The sequence below is a fragment of the Vigna unguiculata genome, chromosome 3, assembly GCF_004118075.2.
Source record: "Vigna unguiculata cultivar IT97K-499-35 chromosome 3, ASM411807v1, whole genome shotgun sequence".
NCBI classification, from domain to species: domain Eukaryota; kingdom Viridiplantae; phylum Streptophyta; class Magnoliopsida; order Fabales; family Fabaceae; genus Vigna; species Vigna unguiculata.
In genome coordinates, this window is record NC_040281.1 from 49,384,926 (window position 1) to 49,409,311 (window position 24,386).

The 24,386-nt window shown below is 32.7% G+C and overlaps 4 protein-coding genes across 7 annotated transcripts; 3 read left to right on the top strand and 1 right to left on the bottom strand.

The window, feature by feature from the left end:
* The first annotated feature begins 2,825 nt into the window (after nt 1-2,825).
* LOC114178264 (autophagy-related protein 8f-like) lies at nt 2,826-6,175 on the top strand. Of its 4 annotated transcripts, none has more exons than XM_028064071.1 (6): nt 2,826-2,983; nt 3,523-3,567; nt 3,667-3,722; nt 4,661-4,713; nt 5,659-5,777; nt 5,893-6,175. In XM_028064071.1, exons 2-6 carry the CDS (start codon nt 3,528-3,530, stop codon nt 5,994-5,996), a joined length of 372 nt encoding a protein of 123 aa, XP_027919872.1. In that variant the 5' UTR covers nt 2,826-2,983; nt 3,523-3,527; the 3' UTR covers nt 5,997-6,175. The 4 variants fall into 4 exon arrangements, with proteins under 4 accessions (XP_027919872.1, XP_027919874.1, XP_027919873.1 ...); XM_028064073.1 differs by having other exon boundaries at nt 2,844-3,174; XM_028064072.1 differs by having other exon boundaries at nt 2,844-3,150.
* Nucleotides 6,176-7,495: 1,320 nt separating this feature from the next.
* On the bottom strand, nt 7,496-11,741 carry LOC114178263. Its single transcript, XM_028064070.1, has 4 exons — nt 11,280-11,741; nt 11,119-11,203; nt 9,666-9,754; nt 7,496-7,809 (listed from the first exon to the last, which is right to left on the bottom strand). Exons 1-4 carry the CDS (start codon nt 11,640-11,642, stop codon nt 7,666-7,668), a joined length of 681 nt encoding a protein of 226 aa, XP_027919871.1. The 5' UTR covers nt 11,643-11,741; the 3' UTR covers nt 7,496-7,665.
* A 2,771-nt stretch (nt 11,742-14,512) lies between these two features.
* Nucleotides 14,513-16,714, top strand: LOC114178483 (L-lactate dehydrogenase A-like). The gene is given in 3 exon segments (XM_028064416.1): nt 14,513-15,421; nt 16,006-16,081; nt 16,084-16,714. Coding segments are annotated over 3 exon segments (1,047 nt in total). The 5' UTR covers nt 14,513-14,812; the 3' UTR covers nt 16,446-16,714.
* A 2,045-nt stretch (nt 16,715-18,759) lies between these two features.
* LOC114176158 (NADH dehydrogenase [ubiquinone] 1 beta subcomplex subunit 8, mitochondrial) lies at nt 18,760-22,587 on the top strand. Its single transcript, XM_028061101.1, has 4 exons — nt 18,760-18,973; nt 19,062-19,148; nt 19,255-19,350; nt 22,268-22,587. Exons 1-4 carry the CDS (start codon nt 18,836-18,838, stop codon nt 22,322-22,324), a joined length of 378 nt encoding a protein of 125 aa, XP_027916902.1. The 5' UTR covers nt 18,760-18,835; the 3' UTR covers nt 22,325-22,587.
* The last annotated feature ends 1,799 nt before the right edge of the window (nt 22,588-24,386 follow it).

Sequence of the window (24,386 nt, forward strand, 5' to 3'; positions counted from 1 at the left end):
ACCGTTAATAAATAAAGAAAAAAAGAGAAAAAGCATAAATAGACGATTTTATAAAAAGTTGTAAAAATAATGGTCAATTTTCAAAAATTTAATAAATAATTATATTTTAAAAGATAAAATTGATATTTTAAAATGTGGGTACAAAATAGGAGATTCTCTTTGTATATTGTTATAGATATAATTTTGAACTTTAGTATATCTCTATTATATAGGTGATAGCATTGTATTCTTCCGGGCGGAAATTAAAAGTCAACAGTAACAAGTTAGACGATTAAAGAAGAAATCACTATTATATTTTACTTGCAATCAAGATTGACTTCCTGAATTTTCCATGAATTCTATTGGTCTTATCTATTAGGATTAGGGATGTCAACGGAACGGATATGACAGGTAGCAATTCTTTGTACTTTATCTGCTGGATAAATATTCATCCGTACCCGTATCTATATTTGTTGGGTATCCATTATGCGAGTATCCACTTATTTTTTTCATATCCACGAGTATCTGCGGGTATTTACAAAATTATTTTAAAAAATTTAATCATAAATTCAAATAAAATAAAATAAATACATCACTATCATAAATTTTAAATAAAGTTTCATACAAGTCCAAATAATTATAAAAATAAATATAAAATGACGTTCAACACAATCGAAATTCTTTAATTAGTGCTTTGATCAATAAGCTCACTTTCTCCGATTGATTCCTGAAAAATAAAAAAAATAAACAAATAATAAACCTCAACCGTCACTTGTCAAGTATTCTTATTTTGATTCCATCATTTGACAACAAACATACCATAAACCCCACTGTCTATATAGGGTTTGATGTATATGCCCAATTTCAAAGAAAGTAAAGAGAAGAATGTCAAGGGGTGTAATTGGAAGAAGACAACGTACCAATACTCCAATACTTAAAGCTGGAAGAATGAAGACAGAAAACAAGACAAAATGTGCAGCTTAGAAAAAAAAAATGTTTTTTACTATATATATAAGGGTATTTTTGTGAATTAAAGTTTAACAGATACGGTTATCCACGGATACAGATGTTATGATACCTGTACCTGCTTCATTAACATGTGAGTATCAAAAATACTCGTACCCACGGGTAGCAGGTATCCATTTTTAATATTCTTTTCCTACCCGTTGCGGATTTCATCCACAGATACCCGCAGGTACGAATTTTTTTGACATCCCTAATTGAGATATCGTATTTTCTAAACTTGGACCTGGTCATGTAGCCTTCTCTGAAAACTATACAAGTTCTTATCTACTACTCATATTCACTATGCTCACTGCCAAGAACTTTTATTTAGTTATTATTGAATCGATGGGAGAACATTACACCCTTGAAGTGCTATTTACTTTAGTTGTGAAAATTTTGGAAGATAATTGTGAAGATGTGATTAACAAGTATTCTTGATTATTGATTTTAGTAGTTCTTAACAAGGTGATCATGGTAAGGATTTTTAAAGATAAAATTCATATTCATTTTAGATCCAAATAATTGAATCAAATTTGGGATCAAAATCCATCTTTTTTTGCAAAATTAGTTTGAATTTTTCTAAAATCCAGATCCAAATATTTAGATCAAGATTTAAATCTATATCCAAATATTTGGATCAAGTTCAAAATTTAAAATACATTTTTTACAAAAGAATTTTAAATTGAATTTTCTAAAATTTGTGTTGTGTAGGCCGACACAATTAAATTTAGTTGAATTTTGGACGTGGGCGACTTGACAGAAGTTTGACACACCGACGCAGTCAAATTTGGTCAAATTATGATTGTGGCCGACTTAGCCAACTTTCAATCGGTCCAACTTGGTTGAATTTCGATCGTGGCCAACTCCGACAAATTTTTGGTTAGGCTTGACTTGGTTGAATTTGGCCAAATTGATACGATCCTATCTAGGAAAAAGTATGATCGTTTCTGAATTTGAATCTTCAAGAGGCACGACACGAATAAATCATAGAAGAATGCGGGATAAGACAAAGATGGAGGATGCCACAATGTAGCAGATTGATAAGTCAAGTTAAGATTCGCCACAAAGATGTTAATTTTTGATAAGAACTGGAAGCCTAAGCTAAGAACAAAGAGAATCCTCTCTTTAATGAAATCAAATTCAATATATGACTAAAAGTGTTTACAATAGTTTTTTGTACCTCCATATATAGGCACATGAGTTTAAGAAAACATAAGAACCTTACAAGAAGGCCATACCAAAACATAAACTAATTTATAAAAGAAACCCCAAAACAAAAAAACATAGAACTTAACTAATTTCTAAAAGAAAACCCAAAGTCCAAAAATATAAACTAATTTCCTAATAACTATCATTCAAAAGTGATATAAGTCATGATCTTCATATATTTTGAATTTCCACTTGCGTTGCTTGTAGTATCAAACTTATTATTTTTTATTCAATTAAACACTAAATTGAACATTTTAAGAAAAATGAAAAACTAAATTGAACTAAAAAATAATAAAAAGAAAGCGAGAATTAAATCAATGTTAACCCTTATTTACATATTTATATAATTTAACTCAGAACCGACAACATTTGATAACTATTTATTTCTTTACAAAATGCATTATAATTATTTATTTCTTTACAACATCATAATTATTTATTTCTTTTAGTTAATAGTGTAAACATCTTTAAGCTGAAATGAGATTATGAAAAAGAAAAACATTAAATATTACAAGATAAACATGTTCTGGTAATATATTTTTTTATTTATTCTAGACGAGTTTTAGTTAAGACCGGAAGGGAAAAAGGATGATTATGAGAATATAAAATTCCTATATTATTTGGTATATAAGTATATAAAAATAAAATCACGATAGGAATAGTTGAGAAAGACAACCAAGGAACGAAGAAGCGATATATTTAGTTTGTTGAAGCAAACACAGCCTTATTGGAGTCGTTAGCAAGAAACCACAGCGTTGATTTTCTTCTATTTTTGGATCACCTTAACGAGGTTTAGTTTTCTCAATCATATACAATCCAATTCGTAAGCCTTAAGGTTGAGTTTCAAAATTTTTTTTAATCGGCCAAGAAATTTCTTCGCTGATAACAAGTAAATTATCAGAACCGCTTTGTATCTCTTTCCCTGCTTTTTTAAGGAAAGATTGTCTGCAATCTGAGGTTTTTCTCTTTTCCTAAATTCAAGTAAGAGTTGATGATCGGAAATTCCATAAAAATAGTTATCTGAAAGTTAGGGCTATTTTTAATTTTATATCATATGGTAAAGATTATTGTTCCGTTGCATACCCTTTTTGTTAAATAAGAATTTTGGGTGTAGGTCCATTCTCAATCTTCATCTTGTATTTTGTGATTATTGCTGTTTGTTATTATTTATTATCTCTAAACATTGCCCCTTTATTATTTATTCATTTATAAACTTTGTTTTCTAATTTATTTATTTTTAGCGATTAACGAATTATGTATCCTTTGTCTGAAGAATGGACGGTGTATCATCTTACTTTTTATTAACTTTCCGTTTGATGGTAATTCCAGGAAGAATGGCGTCAAAGAGCTACTTCAAACAAGAGCACGATCTTGGTATATGATGTATTTTGATTTATATTGTTATTTGTTGGTGAATTGTAGGTGTGTGGAAAGCTGAATAATATAAAAATAAATGATTCATTTTGTGTGTAGAGAAGAGAAGAGCTGAGGCTGCTAGAATCAGGGAGAAATACCCAGACCGTATCCCTGTGAGAACTAGTTCCGATTTTCCTCTGCAACTATCTGTTACTGATGCTGTCTATGTGAATCATATATCTGTGGCACAAGAAGCATCGTTCCTTTATCTGTTTTAACTTTGGCCTTTCAGGATCAATGCTTTTATTTGACTATTTTTCAACGCTATAAATGTTTTCTGATGTTTGAACTTTGTCTTTTATCTGTTGCGTCTTTTATGTCATAATTTGGCAGCGTAACTGAGTAGCACTTTCATGTCATAATTTTGCAACTTTCCATGTTAATAGAAATAAATGCATGTTACTATGTTGCATAATTAGTTAATTGCAGATTTCATATTGGATTCAGTGTTGTGCAGTTGTTCATTATGGTGGTGGTATACTGTTTGGAAGACTAAAAATGTCGTAAAAACAAGTATCGATATCCCAAAGTCATGGTTTGATCAGTTTGGTCTGTTAATTTGTGATTGAATTGGATAGTTTTCAGACAAGAGACATGATAGGTTCAAGATTTGACCATTTCTTCCAGACTGTCTGATCTAGTTTGGTTTTTAGAACATTTTGGAAATATATTGCATGCTAAATTATCTTGTGTTGCATTTTTTTACTAATTTTCTATTATCTCTATACTGAAATCCTTTATTAGAGATTAAATAACCGATTACAGAGTCCACTGAATTATAGAATGAATTCAAATAATTTTACTTACGAAACTGAATATGTGACCTCCGAAGGTTATTTACAACAGTTATGCACGTATGGAGTAGCTTATGCCCTCAAGCTGTTTTATCTGCTGCTTTGAACTAGTTATTCTTCATTATATCTGTCAATGCAGTGAAATTGATGTTCACTTGTCCCTCTACTTGCTGCCTGCTGTATGTGTGATTCTTGAATATATACATCTTGATATACCTCTAGTTATGGTACTAAATTTTCCCCTGATGTGTCTGAAGGTGATTGTGGAGAAGGCAGAAAGAAGTGATATTCCAAGTATTGACAAGAAGAAGTAAGATTTTTTCCATACCTTTAATATAATCTGGAAACATCTACTCATATGTTCTATCTTCTAAAGGAAAAGAAAATGGATGTAGCAAAAATTTTGAAAGAATAGATCATTAGGGAAAGTGGAATGTGAGAAATCATGGTTCTTTTCCTATTAGAAAGAAGATATATGGATCTTCATAAAAAGCTTTTTTTTGACATGACTGCATCCATTACAGGTAAAGTTTGTAGGTTTAGAAGCTTACTCACTCCAATAAATATGTTCTAGTTGATGACCTTCAAAAATTCCACATTGGATTGTGTAGTAAAAGAAATGCTCAAAATGTTCCGCATACCCTTTAAAATTATCATTTAACTTACTCATCAAAGAAAAGATAATTCTAGTATTTGATCATACTCCTGTTTTTGTTTAAATTTTCTAAAATTTGATATGAAATTTTAGCTGCTAAGTACATACGATCAATAGATAGATTGATCAGATTTACTTTTGTGTAAGTACTTATTGACGTGCTAAATTGATTTAAACGTTGTAGTGACTTTGGTTCCACAGTTGAGAAATTTGTTAATATTGGTAAGTTATGAGTTGTATGAATAACTCAGATCATCATAATTTAAGTAGCTAAAGCCATAGTTGCTCCTTCTATTGTATATACATTTCTTATTTTGTGATAATGCCTGAATTATGAATCGGATAAACAGAATTAGAATTGGTTATTTATCTATTTTTAGAAGAATTTAATGTTGTTTGAGTGTTGACAACAAATTGGTGGATTTTGTATCTTCTGCCTGATGATAACAAAGTGATAGAGGGGTCTACTACATATCATTTGTTGTCATATTTCTATTGTCAAATGCTTTCCAGTTGATATTGAAATTTGCTGAGGTGTATAACTGGCAGCCGTCGTATGTCCGATGTTTTTAGTTTTTGACATGAATGAATTATTTGTAGGTACCTTGTACCCGCTGATCTGACAGTTGGACAATTTGTCTATGTTATCCGCAAAAGGATTAAATTAAGTGCAGAAAAGGCAATATTTATCTTTGTGGACAACGTGCTTCCACCTACTGGTAAAATAATATTCTCCAATTGTGTTTTCTTAATTTTGCAATATGATTCTTTAGCCTTCTAATAGAGGGTAGCAGCAGTAGCCTATAAATTTTCTGTGTTTCTCAATTTTTTCAGGAGCAATTATGTCTGCTATATATGAGGAGAAGAAGGAAGAGGATGGTTTTCTTTATGTTACATACAGTGGGGAGAACACCTTTGGGGATCTGACTTCTCACTAGCATTCTAAAGATTGGCACAATAATAATCTGATAATGATTGCTTCGTCATTGACCAGTCTCATAAATTTGTATCGGTACTCGATATCAAACGACATTGCTCTCAATACTATGTACAGCTGTATATAAATTCTAAGAAGAACCTGTTAATGTTAAAAGTTTCCTCCTTTTCATTATTGCAACTCTTTTATCGGTTGTTCATTTTGCTTATCTGGGATGTTTGTGTTAATTATGCATTGTTAGTTTCTAGTAGTTTAGTGTTTCGATCAGGGAATGTAGAGATAAGACTCATTTGAACGAAATCTTTTGTACAGATTTATAGGAGAGAAAAAATAAAATAATTTTTTAGAGTTAAACTTTAGTTTATGTATAAATAGAATTTTCTTTGCATAAATCTTCTAAATTTTTATATTTTAGTGAACCAAAGAAATTGGAAAGGGCTTGAGGTAGGGAACTGAAGTTCTTAAGAAATCTGGAATCTCAATTGTAGACCTGTCACATTTTTCATCGTGAAGGCAACTGATTTTTAAGTCTTTTCACCAGATCACAATGATGCTGAACTTGAACCAGTTCTTCTTTCTCTGGGAAAAGATGGTTGTAACTCGAGTAATCACGTGCCTTGATGCATGTATATATTACAAGAGACAAGGGAATTAAAACCAAAGAAAAAGACTGAAACAAGCTACCACTGACTATGAAGCGTAGGACCCACGTTGAAGTTGCAATATATCCACAGGAGGAGGATCTTGAATAATATAAACCAGATACTCTTGATTTAACGGTCGGTTAATGTTTTAGCAATAATTCTTTTAAAAGCCACAATAATTCCCACCAAAAGTTACTTTTGGTTCAGTGGTGGATATTGTTTACGTGAGCGATGAACTTAAACAATGAACCTCACTTTATATTAGTTGAAATTGCTGGAAAGAAAAATCGATAGGTGTTATTATTTTTTATTTTCTTCCTCATTCACAAAACAATCCCTATTCATTACATTCTCGTGACAAGGATACGATGTGTCTGCTTTGATACCCAACGTGATATGAGAATATAAGAAAAATTTGATGTTAAGAAATTGTATCCATTTAATATGTTAGCAACTTGAAGTTTACTTCAACTGGGTGGCATTTGTTTGTGCAGGATAAACCGTAGCTTCAAGCACATATCATGGATTATGCATAGTATATGAAAATATGAAGGCTGAGTGCAAGAAGAGAAGAAAATACAAATAATTTATAAGATTTTTCAGTTATTCACTCAAATTCCCTTTTTTGCTGCTTGTTTAATAAGTAGATTGATGTTTATCCTTTCATTACTACTGAATCTAACACTCCAGGATCACCACCTCCTCTCCATATTGTTACACTCGTTTGGACATTCATCAATGTGGCCTATACCGTTACTATCCTGATATGAAATTATTCGATCCTTTCTAATGATATTGTTGACTTTCAACAAACATAAAGCATGAACCCATGACGTTGGTTGCATTCAAATATCGGTAAAACATTAATGGTAATGCCATAACCAAACCACAGACTTAGCGGTAAGAAAATAAATATAATCCTGACGGGGCAATATTTCAAATAATATTAAAACCAAAAATGGAAGGCTGAAAATGACAACTCTCCTACTAAACTAAATTATAGTGACCACATGCTCCTCAACAAAATCAATTATTGCTACAGTTGACAATGAAGGGGTTGATAAATTTGATCAATTGAGATGTTCGGATCCCTAGCTTCAGATCAACCTCACCACCACCCAACCAAAAGAAATCTGGAGTTAGCTTTACAATTGCCTCATCCAAAATCACCTGAAATGATCCAAAATATATAATCAGCCAAGGAGCAAGTTGAGTGCATCAATACACAAGCCATCATGCCATCTATACAGTAAAAGAGAAAGAAATAATATTTTGAATATATTGGAACAGAAAAAATGCTTTAATTAATTAGTGGACAGGGTATGCCTCAGCACTTGTTCAAGGACAAAATGTTCAGTTTTATTAATTCCAATCTGGTTAATTGTTCATGTATATTCCCTGAGGCCAAGTTTATGTGTTGACCATACTAGTTTATTTTACATCAGTGTTATTTACTAGAGTGTGACGCATTTACTTGTGTTATTTGTTTATTAGTTGAACGTAGTAAGGTCTATAGAATATCAATTTCAATGACGATATCAAGTGTATGACTATTAGATAAAATCATAACATCATTTTAAATGCCGTTAGTCAAGTACAATTGTCAATTGAGACAATAACAATAAATAAAGATGTTGATAAGCGTGAGTAATCTTAAATGAGATTGGCCCCTCCCATGTAATGGTGATGATGTCTTTGAACCTCTTCATCAAGACTGCAAAATATATAACTGTGCCCAGAAGAATCAATATGAAATATTGATCTTATTTGTTATGCTAAGTCAACTTAAACATTTTTCGTAGGCATAGGAGAAACTATGCCTCTCATAGGGGAATACGCGGAAGGGAATTCAGTTAGAATTTGTGACTGGAAGAGATATAGGCTCGCAAAATGCCTAGGTGATCGTTTTCTTTGTCTGCATTTCCATTTCGCTTTGGTAATCAGCTACAGAACTGATATTTCCATCTTCCTACCATAATACTGCGTATCCACTTCCTTGTTTCTTGAGTATCTACCAGACATAATTTATGCCTTGTGTTCAAATGGGATATCTAAGATGTAAGGTACCAAATTACACTATAACATCACACAAGGAATTGGGTTGAATCACAACAGTTGTGGTGTTTCGCCAATTTCATGCTGTTTGAAGTATCAATATGGAATTCTAGTACCAATGCAACAAAAAATCCATACAGCCACGCACTTCAAATAGATTGAAATTGTAGTTTAAACTTGCAAAAAGAATTTTAGGGTAGGTGATAATAGAAGTCTGACTTGGACATACAAAACCCTAGCCATAATTTAGAAATGAACACCTGAGATAATGTGAAGAACAACCTTCCCCAACAGTTGGCACTATGGCAAGATAAGTAGAGCTACATAAATCAGTGCATTTGTGATTTGTTCTTGGAGACTGCTCTCTTGATGTGAAAACCATAAAGTTGTGCTAAGGTTTATAGACAATCAATACTTAGAGTCAACTATTAACCACATCCTAAAAATTACATATTTTCTCCTGTCAATGTGGACTTTGTTTTCAGATACAATGGCACAGAGAGAGAGAGAGAGAGAAATTTTTGGAGTTACAAAACAGTGAAACTGCTTGAAAAAGATGGACCCTCTACCAATATGTTAGGGTAAAGCAAAAGAAGCTGCTCACTATTGTCGACAACCTAAAAGCACGTCTATGTCCTAGTCCAAGACATTGGCCGAACATGGCAACCACATATCAGTAAAAGTCTATGTCAACATAGCATGCAATAATCAATACCATGACTGTGAGGAGATCATGAATCACAAAAGAGCAAACCAGAAAACAAATCCATTTCAATTTTTATGCTATTTTACCAACTGATCCTTGTCTGTATCAATCATCAATTCATGTGCGGATATGCATGACAAAAAAATGTTGAATACTACCCTAAACAGTGTGAATAAGCACTTATTTTGGGTTTATTATCATGATGAAATATTTGAGTGTCTATATATCACAAGAACCCTATACTACTCCACATGTCCAGTCTTACCGGAATATCTGTTTTCATGCCAATACAAGTCACTGCATTGTGCCCATATCCAGTTAATTCCATTGATGTCTCCTCAGGAGCTAGCCTCACTGCATAATTAATAATAAATTAACAACCACTATTTCCTACCAAGCAATAGCAAGTTATAGATATCATTAACAAACACTTAAAAATTATTGGAAAATAAAGAATAAGAAAATTGTCCATGAATATTTAACGAAAGGGATAAAAGAGAAAAGATTAACCAAGGGAGACAGCATTACCACATGGGCACATATTATAAATAAAAGAGACTTTCAAGTGGAGAAAATATATTTCAGGAAAGTGATTCTACGAAGTGATGATTATCAAAAGTGTGGATTGCCTTTCACTTCGTCTTAAACTTTCCTTCTTATATCTAGTGGTAAGAATTTCAATGTAACAGACATTAAATGGTCGAATGTTTCTGGCCCAGCTCCCATGCAAATCTCATCAACTGCAGTTTGCAGAAGTTCAATGTAGAAAATTGAGATGATGCAGTACATTAAAGACTATTTCAATGCTTGTGAATATTTACTTCATCTCTTGCCGGGGAGCACTTAAAATTGCCTGATGGTCTCAAAACTAAACATTAAGTTTCATGCATTGAACTTGACAGCTCTCGTGCACCAACATAGACCCACACACTACTAAGTTAAAGAATTTAAACCTTAGCAGTGTTCTAATTACGCCAACAACCTATCACACAAATCTAAGAATTGCTTCAACACAGTCCTGCCCAACAACTCATTCCGACCATCCAATGCCTTAAGAGAATATTTTAAATTTCACTTCTAAAAAAATCCAACCAATTTGGAATCATTCCTGTTGGAAGTCTCATATTGATTAGAGATAAGATCAGTTTAAAGTATATAAGTAGGTGTAAACCTCAACTTACACATCAGTTTTGTACATAGAGTTAAGCTTAAAGTCTGCTACTTGACAAATACCTTCAATTACATTTATCATTTTAAAATTATACGCAGCTTTGGTCGCTGTACTCAATTCTGAATTATTTTAAACTTTTAGTAAGTCGAAAAATCTACACTATAAACTGTTGCAAACAAGTAATTGCCTATCCCATTTCCCACCAATTCATTATTTCTCCTTCACGACTTCAAAGAATCATACTCATAGTTAGCGGGGAATCTTCTTAAACCAACTCTACCTTAAAATTCCTTCATTAAATTGTCAACTAGAACAGCTAAGATGTCAAAAAAGTTGTCGATTTCGCAAATACACCAACCAATTGGACAGTGTTTGATATGGAAAACACGAGAGTCTCCACATTGATGTTTCCAATATATTTAGTTTAGTCGCAACTCACAACCATTCGTCCGCAAACGAATAGAATTCTCAATGTCACAATGTTAAACTGGAATTCATTCAACGCTATAATAATTAAAGAATAGTCCATCACTCGGGAACTTCTTACTGTTGAATTTCTTCTTCGCAATACTTCCATTGTTGAGCGAATACAGAAAATTCTTGACAGCTTCGGCGTTGAAACGAGCCGTGTACTGAAACAAACGATCTCCATAAGCAAGCAGTGGGAGAGTTAAGTGAAGCAGGTAGTGAGAGGAAGAGAGTGGGAACCTGAACGACAACGACGTAATACTTGGAATTATTGCGGTTGGTGCAATCGACGACGTTAGCAGGGGCTTGCGTATTAACGAGAACGATGCTTTTGCAGAGATGGTGGATTGAAGCGGCGGAGAGGGCGTCGCGACGGGCTTCGAGAGGCCAATCGTAGTAATCAGAAGGGACTCTCTTAAAGGAGAATTCGGGAACACCGTTGCTGCGCAAAATGGAGGAGAGGCGAGCCACGGTGTCGGTGACAGCGTCGTCAACGGTGTCGTTTTGAGAGGGCGATGAAGGAATATAGGAATGCTCGAGTTTGGATATGCGTTGCAAGAGCTGGGTTTGGACTCGCTCCAGCTCCACAAGGGCTTCCCCCATTCTCACCCAAAAGCTGCGTTTTCGGCAATCTTTCTTTTGCTGCTTCACCAATGGTTGCTCTTTCGTTACTCGTTGTTGCCCCCACTGCTCCGTCCCATTTCTGTGGGATTCCTATAAGAAAAATAAAACTAATATAGCAAGGCTTTATGTAAATTTAAAATATTAATATAAATTAAATTGTACACTTATTCTTCTTTCTTATAATTCAATAAATTCAAAATATTTAAATTTATATAAATGATTTTAATCAATCAAAATTTAAATTATAATTTTACAAAAATAAGAAAATAAATTATTAAATTGTAACTTTGTTAATTTAAAAAAAAATCAGTTTTGACACATCGGTTATTATTATATTAAATATATATATATATATATATATATATATATATATATATATATAAATTATAGAAAATATATATTATTATGAGAAAAAACGATTGCACTATCAATGTATTACATCGACAATTAACTAGAGACACCAAACGTACGTAAAAATGTGTAGTAATATGTTTGTATATAATATGTTAAAATTTAAATATGGCTCTCTTTGTCATACATAAATTTATGTCTAACCTAGATAAGACAAATGTAAAAATTAAAATTTAGGTCTCATGAAAGAGGGTGAACGTACATGGCTTAAAAAAACTTTAGTCTTTTCGATTTTCACTCTCTCTTTCACAGAAAATACAAAGCGAATAAGCCTCTCGTTCGACTTTCAGACATGACTAACTCGGCTTGATCTTCAGTCACGATTTTAATAATGGGCAACTCGATAATAATATATTGACAATTTATCCTTTTGGTCCGATAGGCCAATCTGCAGGTCCACCAAAAAACACAAGACATGTTAAGATATTGAGCCCGTTGTCCTGCAAATGCTTGACTCGCATAGTCTACAACTCGCCCGAGCCAGTCTGTCGCCCGAATAAAAAGAAAAAAAATATGTACTTTTGTATATCAGTTACTTTCCTTTTGGACTTCTGTATGAATATTCCAAATTATTGTATGAGTGGAAAAGACAAATATTATGTATGTTTGAATATACTAAAATTTAAAGAATACATTGTGTATATCAAAGTACGAATATGAATATAATAAAAATGTTGAATTATCAATTTATCATCAAAGTCTCAAAAGTCTTTACTTAATTTTGTGAACTTGTTAAAGTTTATCAATTTGTTGAACATTACAAGTTTTATCATAACAATTAAAAAAATAAAAAGAATTGATCTACGAGTTTGTAATTATGCGAGAGGGCTAACACTTAAGCAGAACAAGTCTACATGGACCAGATTGACCCGTATTATCACTCCTAATTTATCCTCAAAATTTTTACAATTTTGAAGAAATGAAATTTTAAGGATATCCCTGCAAATCGAATTTTACATTCACCCCCAAATCAGCACATTTGAAGAAAATTTTTTCTCAACATCCATCACTCTAAATCAGTAAAATTGATAAATTCTTTCTTGCGATTATAACCTAGGAAACTATACATCAATCTATATAATTTCTTGGAGACAAGAGATTTACTTTACAAGTGAAAATTAGAGACAATTTAGTAATGATGTGACTAACTTAGAATTAATGTAATTGATAAAGTAAATGTAAACAAAATGTTTAAATATTTTGAAGAGCATAAAATCCAAAAATTCTGAATATATAATATAAGTTTATGACCATATCATGTATTATATATTTTTGTACACGATCTATTTAATATTATTTATTTCTACTAATAAATATTTTTTTTTCATTTTAACATGAACAAACTAAATCCACCCACTTTAAAAAAAATGTAAACCAATTCAAAAGTGCAGGAAATAAAACTAATTTTGAGAAAAAAATATAAACTAAAATATACATTTTCTCTATGATATTTTGCAGTTAACTTGATAGTTAAACTATAAACACGCACTTTTAGTTCAATGATTTAGTTCGTACACTTTCTATTCACAACTTACATAGTTTATAAAATTCAACCCGTTTATAAAGATTCAGCTAATTTATCAATTATTTTTACCAAACACAATTTGTAAAAACATTCAACGATATATATATATATATATATATATATATATATATATATATATATATATATATATATATATATATATATATATATATATATATATATATATATCGTTGAATGAAATCATGTTGAGTTGAAATTCTGTGCCAGGCTGAGGCAGCATTGGCTTATGTTTGTTGAATATTTTTGATGAAGATTTCCAGAATTGCCTTTTTACATCTTTGAAATCCGGTTTTAATTAAAGTCGTAAAACGTAAGCGGTGAGAACAAAAGGTGACTGCACATTTGGCATAATAACAATTGGTGAAGTTTAAAATAAACCACGGTGGCAAATAACTGAAGTAGGTCTTGAATTGAACGCGTGAACGTTCAAAGTTCAGTACCAACCTAAAAAGTCAGAAGCCACAGAACACGGTAAAAGAATCAATTCAAATAAAGTGTTTTAGATTATTTAAAAATTCATTTCATGCAAATGTTTCAAGTAAGATTATTGAAAAATTAATGTTATAAGCGACTCAGAGAGAAGGAAAGACGAAAAAGATTGAGATTCAACTTTTTTTCATTAAATTTGAAAATTATAATGTTGAACCAAAGAATTCAAAAGAAATAATAAATTAATTTAAAAAAATTGAAATAAAAGATAAAAGAAATTATGAGTTTAACTCTTTCTCTATTATCAATTAATAATTATTGATTAAAAATGTTTTAATATTAGGAAAACAAAATAAGTTGAAAAAGAAAAAGATTAAAAATTGTTTAATTAGAAAATGGAAAAAATTTGAACTCTTTCAAGCATCACACATAAAGAGGTATGGGTTAATTGGAAAGCACGAAAAAGGAGACGAAAGTATTTAATTAATCTTTAAAACGCATCAGAGCGGTCTCAGAGTGTAATGAAATGAGTGACTTTTTCCTCTTGGAACTCCGTTCTGTCCCTTTTACTTTATCTGCATCTAGAAAGAAGGTGGACCTGGCTATTCTGCAACACTTTTTCTTTCTTTCCTTCGCAGACCACAGTATTGGCCTCAACAATACTACTCCTAGTCTTCACGCTCACACGCACACTCTACTATTATAAATTCCACCTTCTTTCTCACCTGTTTACAGCAACACCAAAAAATCATCTTACTTCATCATGCACAAGAGCGCTTCAGGTTCCACGTTGGGCCCGGGGGGCCTCGACCTAACCCAGGCCTTCTTCAAGCCCATCGCCAACGCTGACCCTCCCTCTACCACCAAGCAACACAACAAGATCTCCGTCATCGGAGTTGGTAACGTCGGAATGGCCATCGCTCAGACCATCCTCACCCAGGACCTCACCGACGAGCTCGTCCTCGTCGATACCAACGCCGACAAGCTCCGCGGCGAGATGCTCGACCTCCAGCACGCCGCCGCCTTCCTCCCCCGCACCAAGATCCACGCCTCCACTGACTCTTCCATCACTGCCGGCTCCGATCTCTGCATCGTCACCGCCGGCGCCCGCCAAATCGCCGGTGAGTCCCGCCTCAACCTGCTCCAGCGGAACCTTTCCCTCTTCCGCGCCATCATACCCCCGCTTGTTCGTCACTCCCCCGCCACCACTCTCCTCATCGTTTCCAACCCTGTCGACATCCTCACCTACGTCGCCTGGAAGCTTTCCGGTTTCCCCTCCAACCGGGTCATTGGGTCGGGCACCAATTTGGACTCCTCTCGCTTCCGTTTCCTCATCGCCGATCACCTCGACGTCAACGCCCAGGACGTACAGGTCAACAATTCTCACTTTCCCCTTTTTATTTTATTTTTAATTGTTAAATGTGAAAAATTAAGTCACCAAGTAGGTTGATGCATTATAGTTTTTTTTTAACTAATTTCAATATGAACTAATCTTCACGATTTATGAACTGAACTAAGAATGTACTCTTTTTATTCAAAATTAAGACAGAGAGGGAATATAAAAGTTGTGGTCGTCGAACTATTTAACAATCTCTCCTAGAAATAGAGAAAACTATATTAAATTACATTATAATTCAAATTATTAAATTACCACCGCATCAGGGCAACTTTAGATTAAAGTTTCTATACTTTAGGAGGATTTCATTTCGCAAAACTAGTTTGTAAAAGCAAGTATTTTACTCTTTCTATTGAAAACTAGTTTCAGGCCATGTAACACACTTCTTTTATGAGAATTCAAACATAAGTGTTGATTGGACTAACGTAGATTTAAATAGTCCAAACTAAAACCAAAGATAGTCTTAGTTGGTGTGAGTTATTTAAACTTTTGAAGTTAAGATAATGAAATTATGAATAGAGTAGGAAAAGTGAAGGAATGAAAGAAAGTTGTGATTGCAGGCTTATATTGTAGGAGAGCATGGAGATAGTTCGGTGGCATTGTGGTCTAGCATTAGCGTTGGGGGTGTTCCAGTGCTGAGTTTTTGGAGAATCAGCAGATTGCATACGAGAAAGAGACACTGGAGAATATACACAAGTCAGTGATAGATAGTGCGTATGAAGTGATCAGGCTGAAAGGGTACACGTCGTGGGCAATAGGGTACTCGGTGGCTAACTTGGCCCGTTCCATTCTGAGGGACCAAAGAAAGATCCATCCTGTGTCTGTTCTTGCCAAGGGGTTATACGGGATCGATGGGGAAGTGTTCCTGAGTTTGCCAGCACAGCTTGGTAGAGGAGGGATACTGGGTGTCACCAATATCCACTTGAACCCAGAGGAGACGCAGAGGCTTGTAGATTCAGCCAAGACCATCCTCCAAGTGCAGACTCAATTGGGTATCTAAAATTTTTCTGTGATGGTCACGTCGATGGTTCAATGGTTACTGCATTTTGTCCTTTTATTATCTTCAGTTCTTCCCACAATCATGATGTGGTTTGGCCTAAATTATTACTTGCCACTGTTAGGGTTACTCCTTGCCCCCTTCTTGCAGAGCAAGTGTTTTTGTTGCGTCAATTGCTGGCCGGATCATCTGAGATGTGTTTCACTCTTTTATTTTCTATCATATGCTTTTGATCATAATCAGCCAAGTAAAATTTCCTTTTACCAACTTAATTTGCCCTTTCATATTTTGGACTTCTGACATTGACCCGACCATGACTTCAATCAAAGTTGCAATTAAAATGTCTGTGTGCAACCCTGGATATCTACCAGTTAATTAAACACGGTAGTTGATATTTTTTAAAATTATTATTAATTCTATAATATTGCTTTCATTATAATCTGCTTTTTTTTTTTTTGCTTTCTAAACCAAAATGATAATTTTGATTGGTTGAGTGTGCATGAATCATTGTAAAACTTTATATTTAAATTTGCATTTTCTTCCTATTCATAATAAAAAAAAATAGAGGAGTGCAACTCTGATTAAGAGAAGGTATACAATAACTCAGTTTCATGAGCTTAAATGTCAAATCGACATCCGATATAACATTTCTTTGAAAATTTTAAGATATTAACTTTCATATTTTATTAGAAATGTCCGTTATTGATTGATTATAATGTTATTGAAAACATTAAAATTATTGTATACGTACAATAATTCAGCTTCCTGCGGTTAAATGTTAAATCGACATCCATTGTTGAATAATTATAATCTTGTTTAAATATAAATTTTAAAACAGTTATAAATAAAAGCTAAAACTAACAAGAAATTATATTTAGATGATACTGTGAAGAACATTATAAGTACGAAAATAATAAACATTGTATGTCAGTATCTGTTTTTAGACTATCAGTTTCCAAATATTATTTTTAAAGTAACCATTACAAATAAATAAAACTTAGCACATAAAATTATAATATATACGTCCATAATATTTTCATCATAATTTCAGGTACAAATTGACATTGACAAGAAAACAATCTATATTTGCTTCCTCAGAAATTTGTAACTATTGACATGTTTTTTCAAGTTATTGAAAAATAATTATGAACATGGATATTGTTGTACTTAATACTCAGCATAATAAACATTATATTTTGTCACTAAAGTTTGATTTTTAAATAAAAAATTAATCAAATCAAATAATTTTATCTATGATCTTTCATGTTTAAAAAATAAACCATATTAAAACATTTTCTTTTATTAAGTTACATTTTACTTTTAATAATTTTTATTTATTCCAGTGTTGATATTTATGAAGTGATGCATCTTTTATTGGTTTGCCAAACAAATATTTAATGGAAAATAATGTACACGTTAACTAACATGCAATGGATAAATTAGGATAAAAGTGACGAGCAAACAAGTGTAAGTATTGAAACTTTTACCACGTCTATGTGGTAACAAGTATTTCTGCATACTTTTCTCTACTTCTTTGATACGCAAAAAAGAAAGCTTAATTGCAATGGATTCAAATCTATATATCATATTTTTTTAATAATATTATTATCTTAAGAGTTTTTTTTCCCTTAAATAAAATAAACTAAACAGTTGACCAGGAAAAGATAATAAGTGAGAACGATGATGCAATTATGGAACACAAAGTATTTTATTTTTGTTTTTTCCAGTAAAGTTTATTTTCCTTATTTTTGTCCGTAAAAGTATTTTCCGACGAGAAAAAGTGTGCATGTTTTATTGGGGCTTTCTTCCCTTATCTCCAAGTATTTCTTTTACACTTTCAAAAATTTTTAAATTTTTAAAATACCTTTTGATTATTTAAGCGAAGTCATGTATCCCAAAATTGTTTCCAGATGTTGATGTCCGGTGAAGAATATTTTCGAAAGTTAAAATATATAATTGGAAGTCAACTTCCGGAAGATAAAATATATAATCGAAGTCGACTTCCGGTTATATATTTCGACTTTCGAAAGTAATTTTGGGAGTGCGATATCCGTGACTTTATTTAAATGGTCAAATAATATTTTTGAAATTTAAAATTTATTTGGAGGTGTAGAAGAAATTTTGGAGGTGCAAGAAGAAAGACCTGTATTATTTGGTTGAACCCCACGTGACTAGGCTTGGGTTGAAAGCATGACCTAAGTTTCAAATAGCAAAAGCAAAGAAAAGAAATCCAATCCAGCCGAAAAGCCCAACTTATGAAACATTGAAGGGTAAAATTGTAAAAACGAATGAACCTCAAACGATGTCGTATAATGAGCGAGTGACAGTAACATTAGGTTGTTGTGGGAGAAGGAGAAGAAAGAAGAAGAATCAGAAGCAAAAAACCATCAACCATGGCAGGGAGATTGACGAACGCAGCATCAAGGATCTTGGGCGGAAACGGTGTCGTTTACCGATCTGTTGCTTCCTCTCTTCGCCTCCGATCCGGCATGGGCCTCCCAGTCGGCAAGCACTATGTTCCTGACAAACCTGTATATTTCGCTAAATTTATCTTATTCGATTTTTTATTTTTTATAAAAGCTTAAAAACCAACATCTCTTTTGAATTTGGGGCTTTCAGCTTCCCATGAATGAGGAACTTCTGTGGGACAACGGGACAGCATTTCCCGAACCGTGCATAGATCGTATTGCTGACACTGTTGGAAAGGTATCTGTTTTTTCTTCGATTCTTATTTTCGTATGGAAGTTTTGCGTTAATATTGATGTATATCATTGAATTTTCTTTTTCTTTTATTTAATTATTTTGAAATAAGTATGAAGCATTGGCCTGGCTGTGTGGGGGATTGAGCTTTTTTGCGTCTCTGGGATTGTTGGCTGTGTGGAATGACAAAGCTTCCAAGATACCCTTTGTGAGTCTTCTGCTTTAACTTTATTCTTAACCAGTTCTTCTGAATTTATGCTCGATGTAGACTTTGATTTGATTGTTTTTCTATTTAGTGTGCGATTAGGATGTTGCTGATTTCAATTCTATTATAGCATTTCTCAATAAAATATTTTAAGGGAAGTCGATAACGGTCGACCTTGATGAGTGGTAATGTAGGAAGTGTTCTAAATTTTGGTTGAATTGGATTCTATTGTTCTTGTTTGTTGCTTAGGCGATGCACTTTTAGTTGTTGTGTGTTTCTTTAATTTATATCCTTTGAGCCTTGTGCAATTTTTAGTTGTGTGCCTGTTGTACTGAACCTTGTACACACGGGACACATAATTTATTACAAATCTAAGTATTAAAAGGTATAGAATTGTGAAAGAAATTCATAATTAATAATCAAAAGTCGTAACCTAAATGGACATATGTCTAAATTATGGACATATCTATTAAGTATTGAGATAAGCATTTTCTTTAGTTATTTTGTCTCATCAACAAGGGCGCTCACTCACGGATAAATGCATATGACATCCACACCCTAATTGATCCTAGCTTTTATAGTGTAGAGTGTTCTGAAGGAATAAAAGATACATAGAAGAGGAGGGTTGAATATGTGTATATAAAACTACTTCAAAACCTTTTTTGCAAGATATATAAATTTGAAATGGTTATACAAGCTTTTTGATAAGGGTAGGGAAGCACGGGGAAGAAAAAAAACACCCAAATGTAACTTCTATGGTGGTTCACTCAACTGAGCCACACCGATCCCTTTTACAACAAATGTATATACTAATTTTACAATGGTATAAGTATTCTCTGTCAGTTTAGGCCACACCAACAACAATCTCAATCTTAGATTGTTATTGCAAGTGTTATTTGTTCCCTAAGTCCATCTAAGCTTTCTACAGTTCAGTAATATGTTCTACATAGGATACCCACAATGCAATTTAACTCTGCACATCAAACAATAAGGGTTATGAAACAATGTGTATTGTAGCTTCCAGTCAAGATTGAGTGTAAGAAAATTTTCAACAACAACCTTACTAGAGATATTGAAAGAGAAAATATATTTGTTCTAATGAGCATTGAATAAACGTGTATAGCTTCCTTGTTTCTTGTTCCTGATTCAGTCTAATAAGACAAAAAATGTGTTGAGAGAATACAAAAAAAATGGCATCCCTTTGCTCGACTAATTGACCAAAGGAATCTGTACTGTCCAATCATAGAATTTGTTAATAATAAATGCAGAGGTATTTGATCATTGAAACATATATATATAAGAAGGGATTTTATTTTATGGTTTGAAAAGCTATGTTTGTGTGAAGTATGCATAATCTAGAAAGTTTACACGTACACAAATACGAACTTGGTCCATTTTTTTTTTAAAAACTCATGCTAGGCATCACTATGATCCTTGGCATCTCAGCTAGACTGACATCCTAAGGACATCAATCATTTGCCATCACATGAAAATATCATTAAAAACAAAATGAAAGATACAAAGAACTCATGGGTGAACCCAACCAAAACCCATGAACAAAAATCAGCCCTGCTATAAAGCTATACACTAGCTGAGAAGCCCTATAGGAAAAAGAAACCTATTATGATAAAAGTTAATGCCTTTGTACCTATTTTTTAATCGAACTTTGATAAACCTAATAGTTTAATGAAAAGTTTTGAACTCTTATTTTTGTGACACATATTTGTGCATAAGGGATAGAATAGCTTTGTCAATGAACTAAGGTGGATCTGAAATGTGACACTTTAAGCTTCAAACTTCTTGTAGAATCTAGATCAATTAATTGTCTTTGAGTGCTATGTAGATTTCGTCATGTTGGGGTCTTGTCTTCAGAGAAGGGTCTGATTCATTATGGTTCTATATATTTCTTTTTTTTATCAGCCATTATGGGTCTATATAGGAACCCTTACTTTGATGCTATAATGAACCAAAACCTGTATTTCCCTTCCACTTTCAAATAACAAAGCAATTGGCATGGGACATACAAACATGGGAGAAATGCAGTAGGTGGAGGCAGAACAAACCCAGAAGTTGAGGGAATCATGTGGCAGCTATAAAATCGAAGACCAGACTTCTAGTTAAGCTCATTGCAATTTGATCAGCCAAGGGTTAAGATTTTTTTTTCCTGGGTTTAATTTCAGATGCTCTCTGATACATGGGATCAAGGATTATTTTTTGTGGGTTTTCTCTGATTTGGGCTGGTTATTTTGTCAATCATGATGACATTATATGTCATAATTTGAACCTAGCGTCTGACTGAAGATGTTATTACACATTTTAAAATTGAAGAAAGCCTTCACTGTTCCTAGTGCTCTTTCAGAGGTTAGGATATTGTTCCCCATTCTCCTGCCTTGCTTTTACATAGTGTAACAGCAACTACTTCCAGAATCATATATTAGGAGGAGCACAGCATTCACAATTCATATGTAATTAAGATGTAGCAAAAGTAGGAACTTCCAAAAATTTGCAATCTAGCTGCTAATGGAAATCAAATTCCCTGCGTAGATTTTCGACTAACCAATGTTCTCGTTGTCCAAAATTTGTCATGTATGATTCTATGGTTAAGTCTGGATTCAAACCTAGTTCGTCATGTTTATTCTAATTTTACGTGAAGCTAAATTTGAACTTAACTTTTTCTGTTTGGTTGAAAGGAAAGTACAGATTGTTTGCTAGAGTTGAGCATGGTCATGGTCTATGGACTAATGGAGGTTTCTGTCCTGCATGTCATTGTTATCATCCATGTATCCCAATCCAATTGCAATATTGCTTGCGCTACCTTTGCTTTGATATTTTCCTCTTTTGATGTTTCATATTCAATGCTATTTATGTAGCTATTTAGTACTTGTGTTGATTGATTTATCTGTTATTTTCTTTGTATCAGACACCCAAAGTATATCCATATGACAATCTGCGAGTGGAGCTTGGTGGTGAACCATAGGTAAATGATCGGATGGGAAGTTATTATTTGATGTAATTGTTCTTTTACGTTTATCTGTGTAGTTCAAAATAAGGGATCGTGGAGAAGACTTACTAAATCCAACTAATGGAAGGGCCGAATCTAGTTCTTGTGATCGTTAATGCTTAATTGCGAGGAGTGGGCCAGTATTATGCGAGCTTGTGTTTCGATGTGTACTCATGAAATTGATTTTTGAAGCATGATTTTATCAAATAATTTTAAGTGAACGTGATTTTCGTTTGGTATCATGTATTTGAAAATGATTTTTGGCAAAGAATGTTCGGAAATTGCAATCAAAATTGATTGTGTAATTACTTAAATGAGTTTCAATGTTCATATATAATACTTTATGAGTTTTAATCGCAAAGAAAGAACTTTGTAATGTCATTAATTATAATGTGAGCAATCTGCGTGAATTCAACATAAAATTAGGCAGCGGCGATTGGAGATTGAAAGTAGATGCAATTTTTTCATCCAGCCCTTACCCTAGAAAACAGATATCGAAAATTATTTGATAGATAAAAAGAGGGTATTTCTTCCTGCACCTCCATAAGCAAAGTGAAAGGATAAATTTGTCCTCATCTTCTTCCCCCTCCTTCCTCTTACATCACCGCATCTTTATACTTTCTTGAAGGTTATTGGTCGCCTCCCTCAATGCAGCACTGATAATTGCAGAAATTGAAGAGATTTAATTACAAACCATTATTTAGGAATGTCAAAAAAATCCGTATCCACGGTATCTGTCGATAAAATTTGTAACGGGTAGGAAACAAATATTAAAAATAGATATTCGTTACCTGCGGATATGGTTATCTTTGATACATGCATGTTAATGGGGCGGGTACGAGCATCATAGTATCTGTACTTCTAATTTTTTCTAAGTTGTACATCTTGTCTTCATTTTTTTTAAATTTTAAGTATTTGTATGTTGTCTTCTTTCAAGTACATCTGTGCTTGTTGTCAAATGATGGAATGAACTTTTTGATCGAAACACTAATTAAATAAAATTTCATTGTGTTGAATGTCATTTTATATCTACTCCTATCATTATGTGGACTTATATGAACTTGAGTTTATTTGAACTTTATTTAAAATTTATGACAATGATGTATTTTATTTTATTTGAATTTATGATTAAATATTTTTTTAAAATAATTTTGTAAATACCTGTCACTGTGGATATGAAAAAATAGACTGGTACCCGACGAATATGGATACGGGTACGAGACAAATATTTATCCAGCCAATAAAATATGGGGAGCTACTACTTCCCTGTCTGTTCCGTCGACATCTCCCCCACTTTTCTCAATATCTTTCTCCTTCACTGTATTGTTTTTTTTTTTTTTTTTTAAGTTTGGTCTTCAACTCCATTCTTCCTTTCAGTGTACATCGTAGAATTCCCAGGTAGCAATAAAACCAGATCTATGTCACTGCATCCTAACACTCCCTTTGACAAGATACCACTGATAGAAAATACTAGAAGTTAGAAAAGCATGTGATACTCACCTTTCATCACCACCCCCAAGCCCAAATGTAACAAAGTCAGAAAAATTTAAAAATATGAAACTAGCAGTAAAATTGAAATACTTGGTATAGTTTGTGAATATAAGTTTCAATGACCCTCCTCTGGAAGGTGTGAACACTTGATCAAATAAACCCATTGGCGAGGGGAAAATGCGTTATTACATATTTATATTACGGATTATATAACTTGTAATATAAATTTGCATTACAAATTATATAATTCAGAATATAATTTGTATTTTAAATTTAAATTATATATTTATAATTTGAAATGTAAATTTATATTGTAAATTGTATAATTTAAAATATAATTTGGATTGTTGTATTATGTATTATATAATTTAAAATATAATTTGTTTTTTAGATTATTTTTAAAATTTATATTATGGATTGTATAATCTAGAATATAAATTTAAATTATGAATTATACTATTCAAAATATTTATAGGTTGTACAATTTGAAACAATAATTACAGTAGGAGAATTTTGTAAACATGGGGTACAAGAAGAAAGCGTTGGG

Coding starts and splice junctions, on each gene's coding strand:
- LOC114176158 (XM_028061101.1), top strand. CDS start 18,836: ATGGCAGGGAGATTGACGAACGCAGCATCAAGGATCTTGGGCGGAAAC. Junction 19,149..19,254: donor TTGCTGACACTGTTGGAAAG/GTATCTGTTTTT, acceptor TTTTGAAATAAG/TATGAAGCATTGGCCTGGCT. Junction 19,351..22,267: donor AAGCTTCCAAGATACCCTTT/GTGAGTCTTCTG, acceptor TCTTTGTATCAG/ACACCCAAAGTATATCCATA.
- LOC114178263 (XM_028064070.1), bottom strand. CDS start 11,642: ATGGGGGAAGCCCTTGTGGAGCTGGAGCGAGTCCAAACCCAGCTCTTG. Junction 11,204..11,279: donor ATTACGTCGTTGTCGTTCAG/GTTCCCACTCTC, acceptor CGTTTGTTTCAG/TACACGGCTCGTTTCAACGC. Junction 7,810..9,665: donor GCATGAAAACAGATATTCCG/GTAAGACTGGAC, acceptor GGATCATTTCAG/GTGATTTTGGATGAGGCAAT.
- LOC114178264 (XM_028064071.1), top strand. CDS start 3,528: ATGGCGTCAAAGAGCTACTTCAAACAAGAGCACGATCTTG. Junction 3,568..3,666: donor CAAACAAGAGCACGATCTTG/GTATATGATGTA, acceptor TTTTGTGTGTAG/AGAAGAGAAGAGCTGAGGCT. Junction 5,778..5,892: donor CAACGTGCTTCCACCTACTG/GTAAAATAATAT, acceptor CAATTTTTTCAG/GAGCAATTATGTCTGCTATA.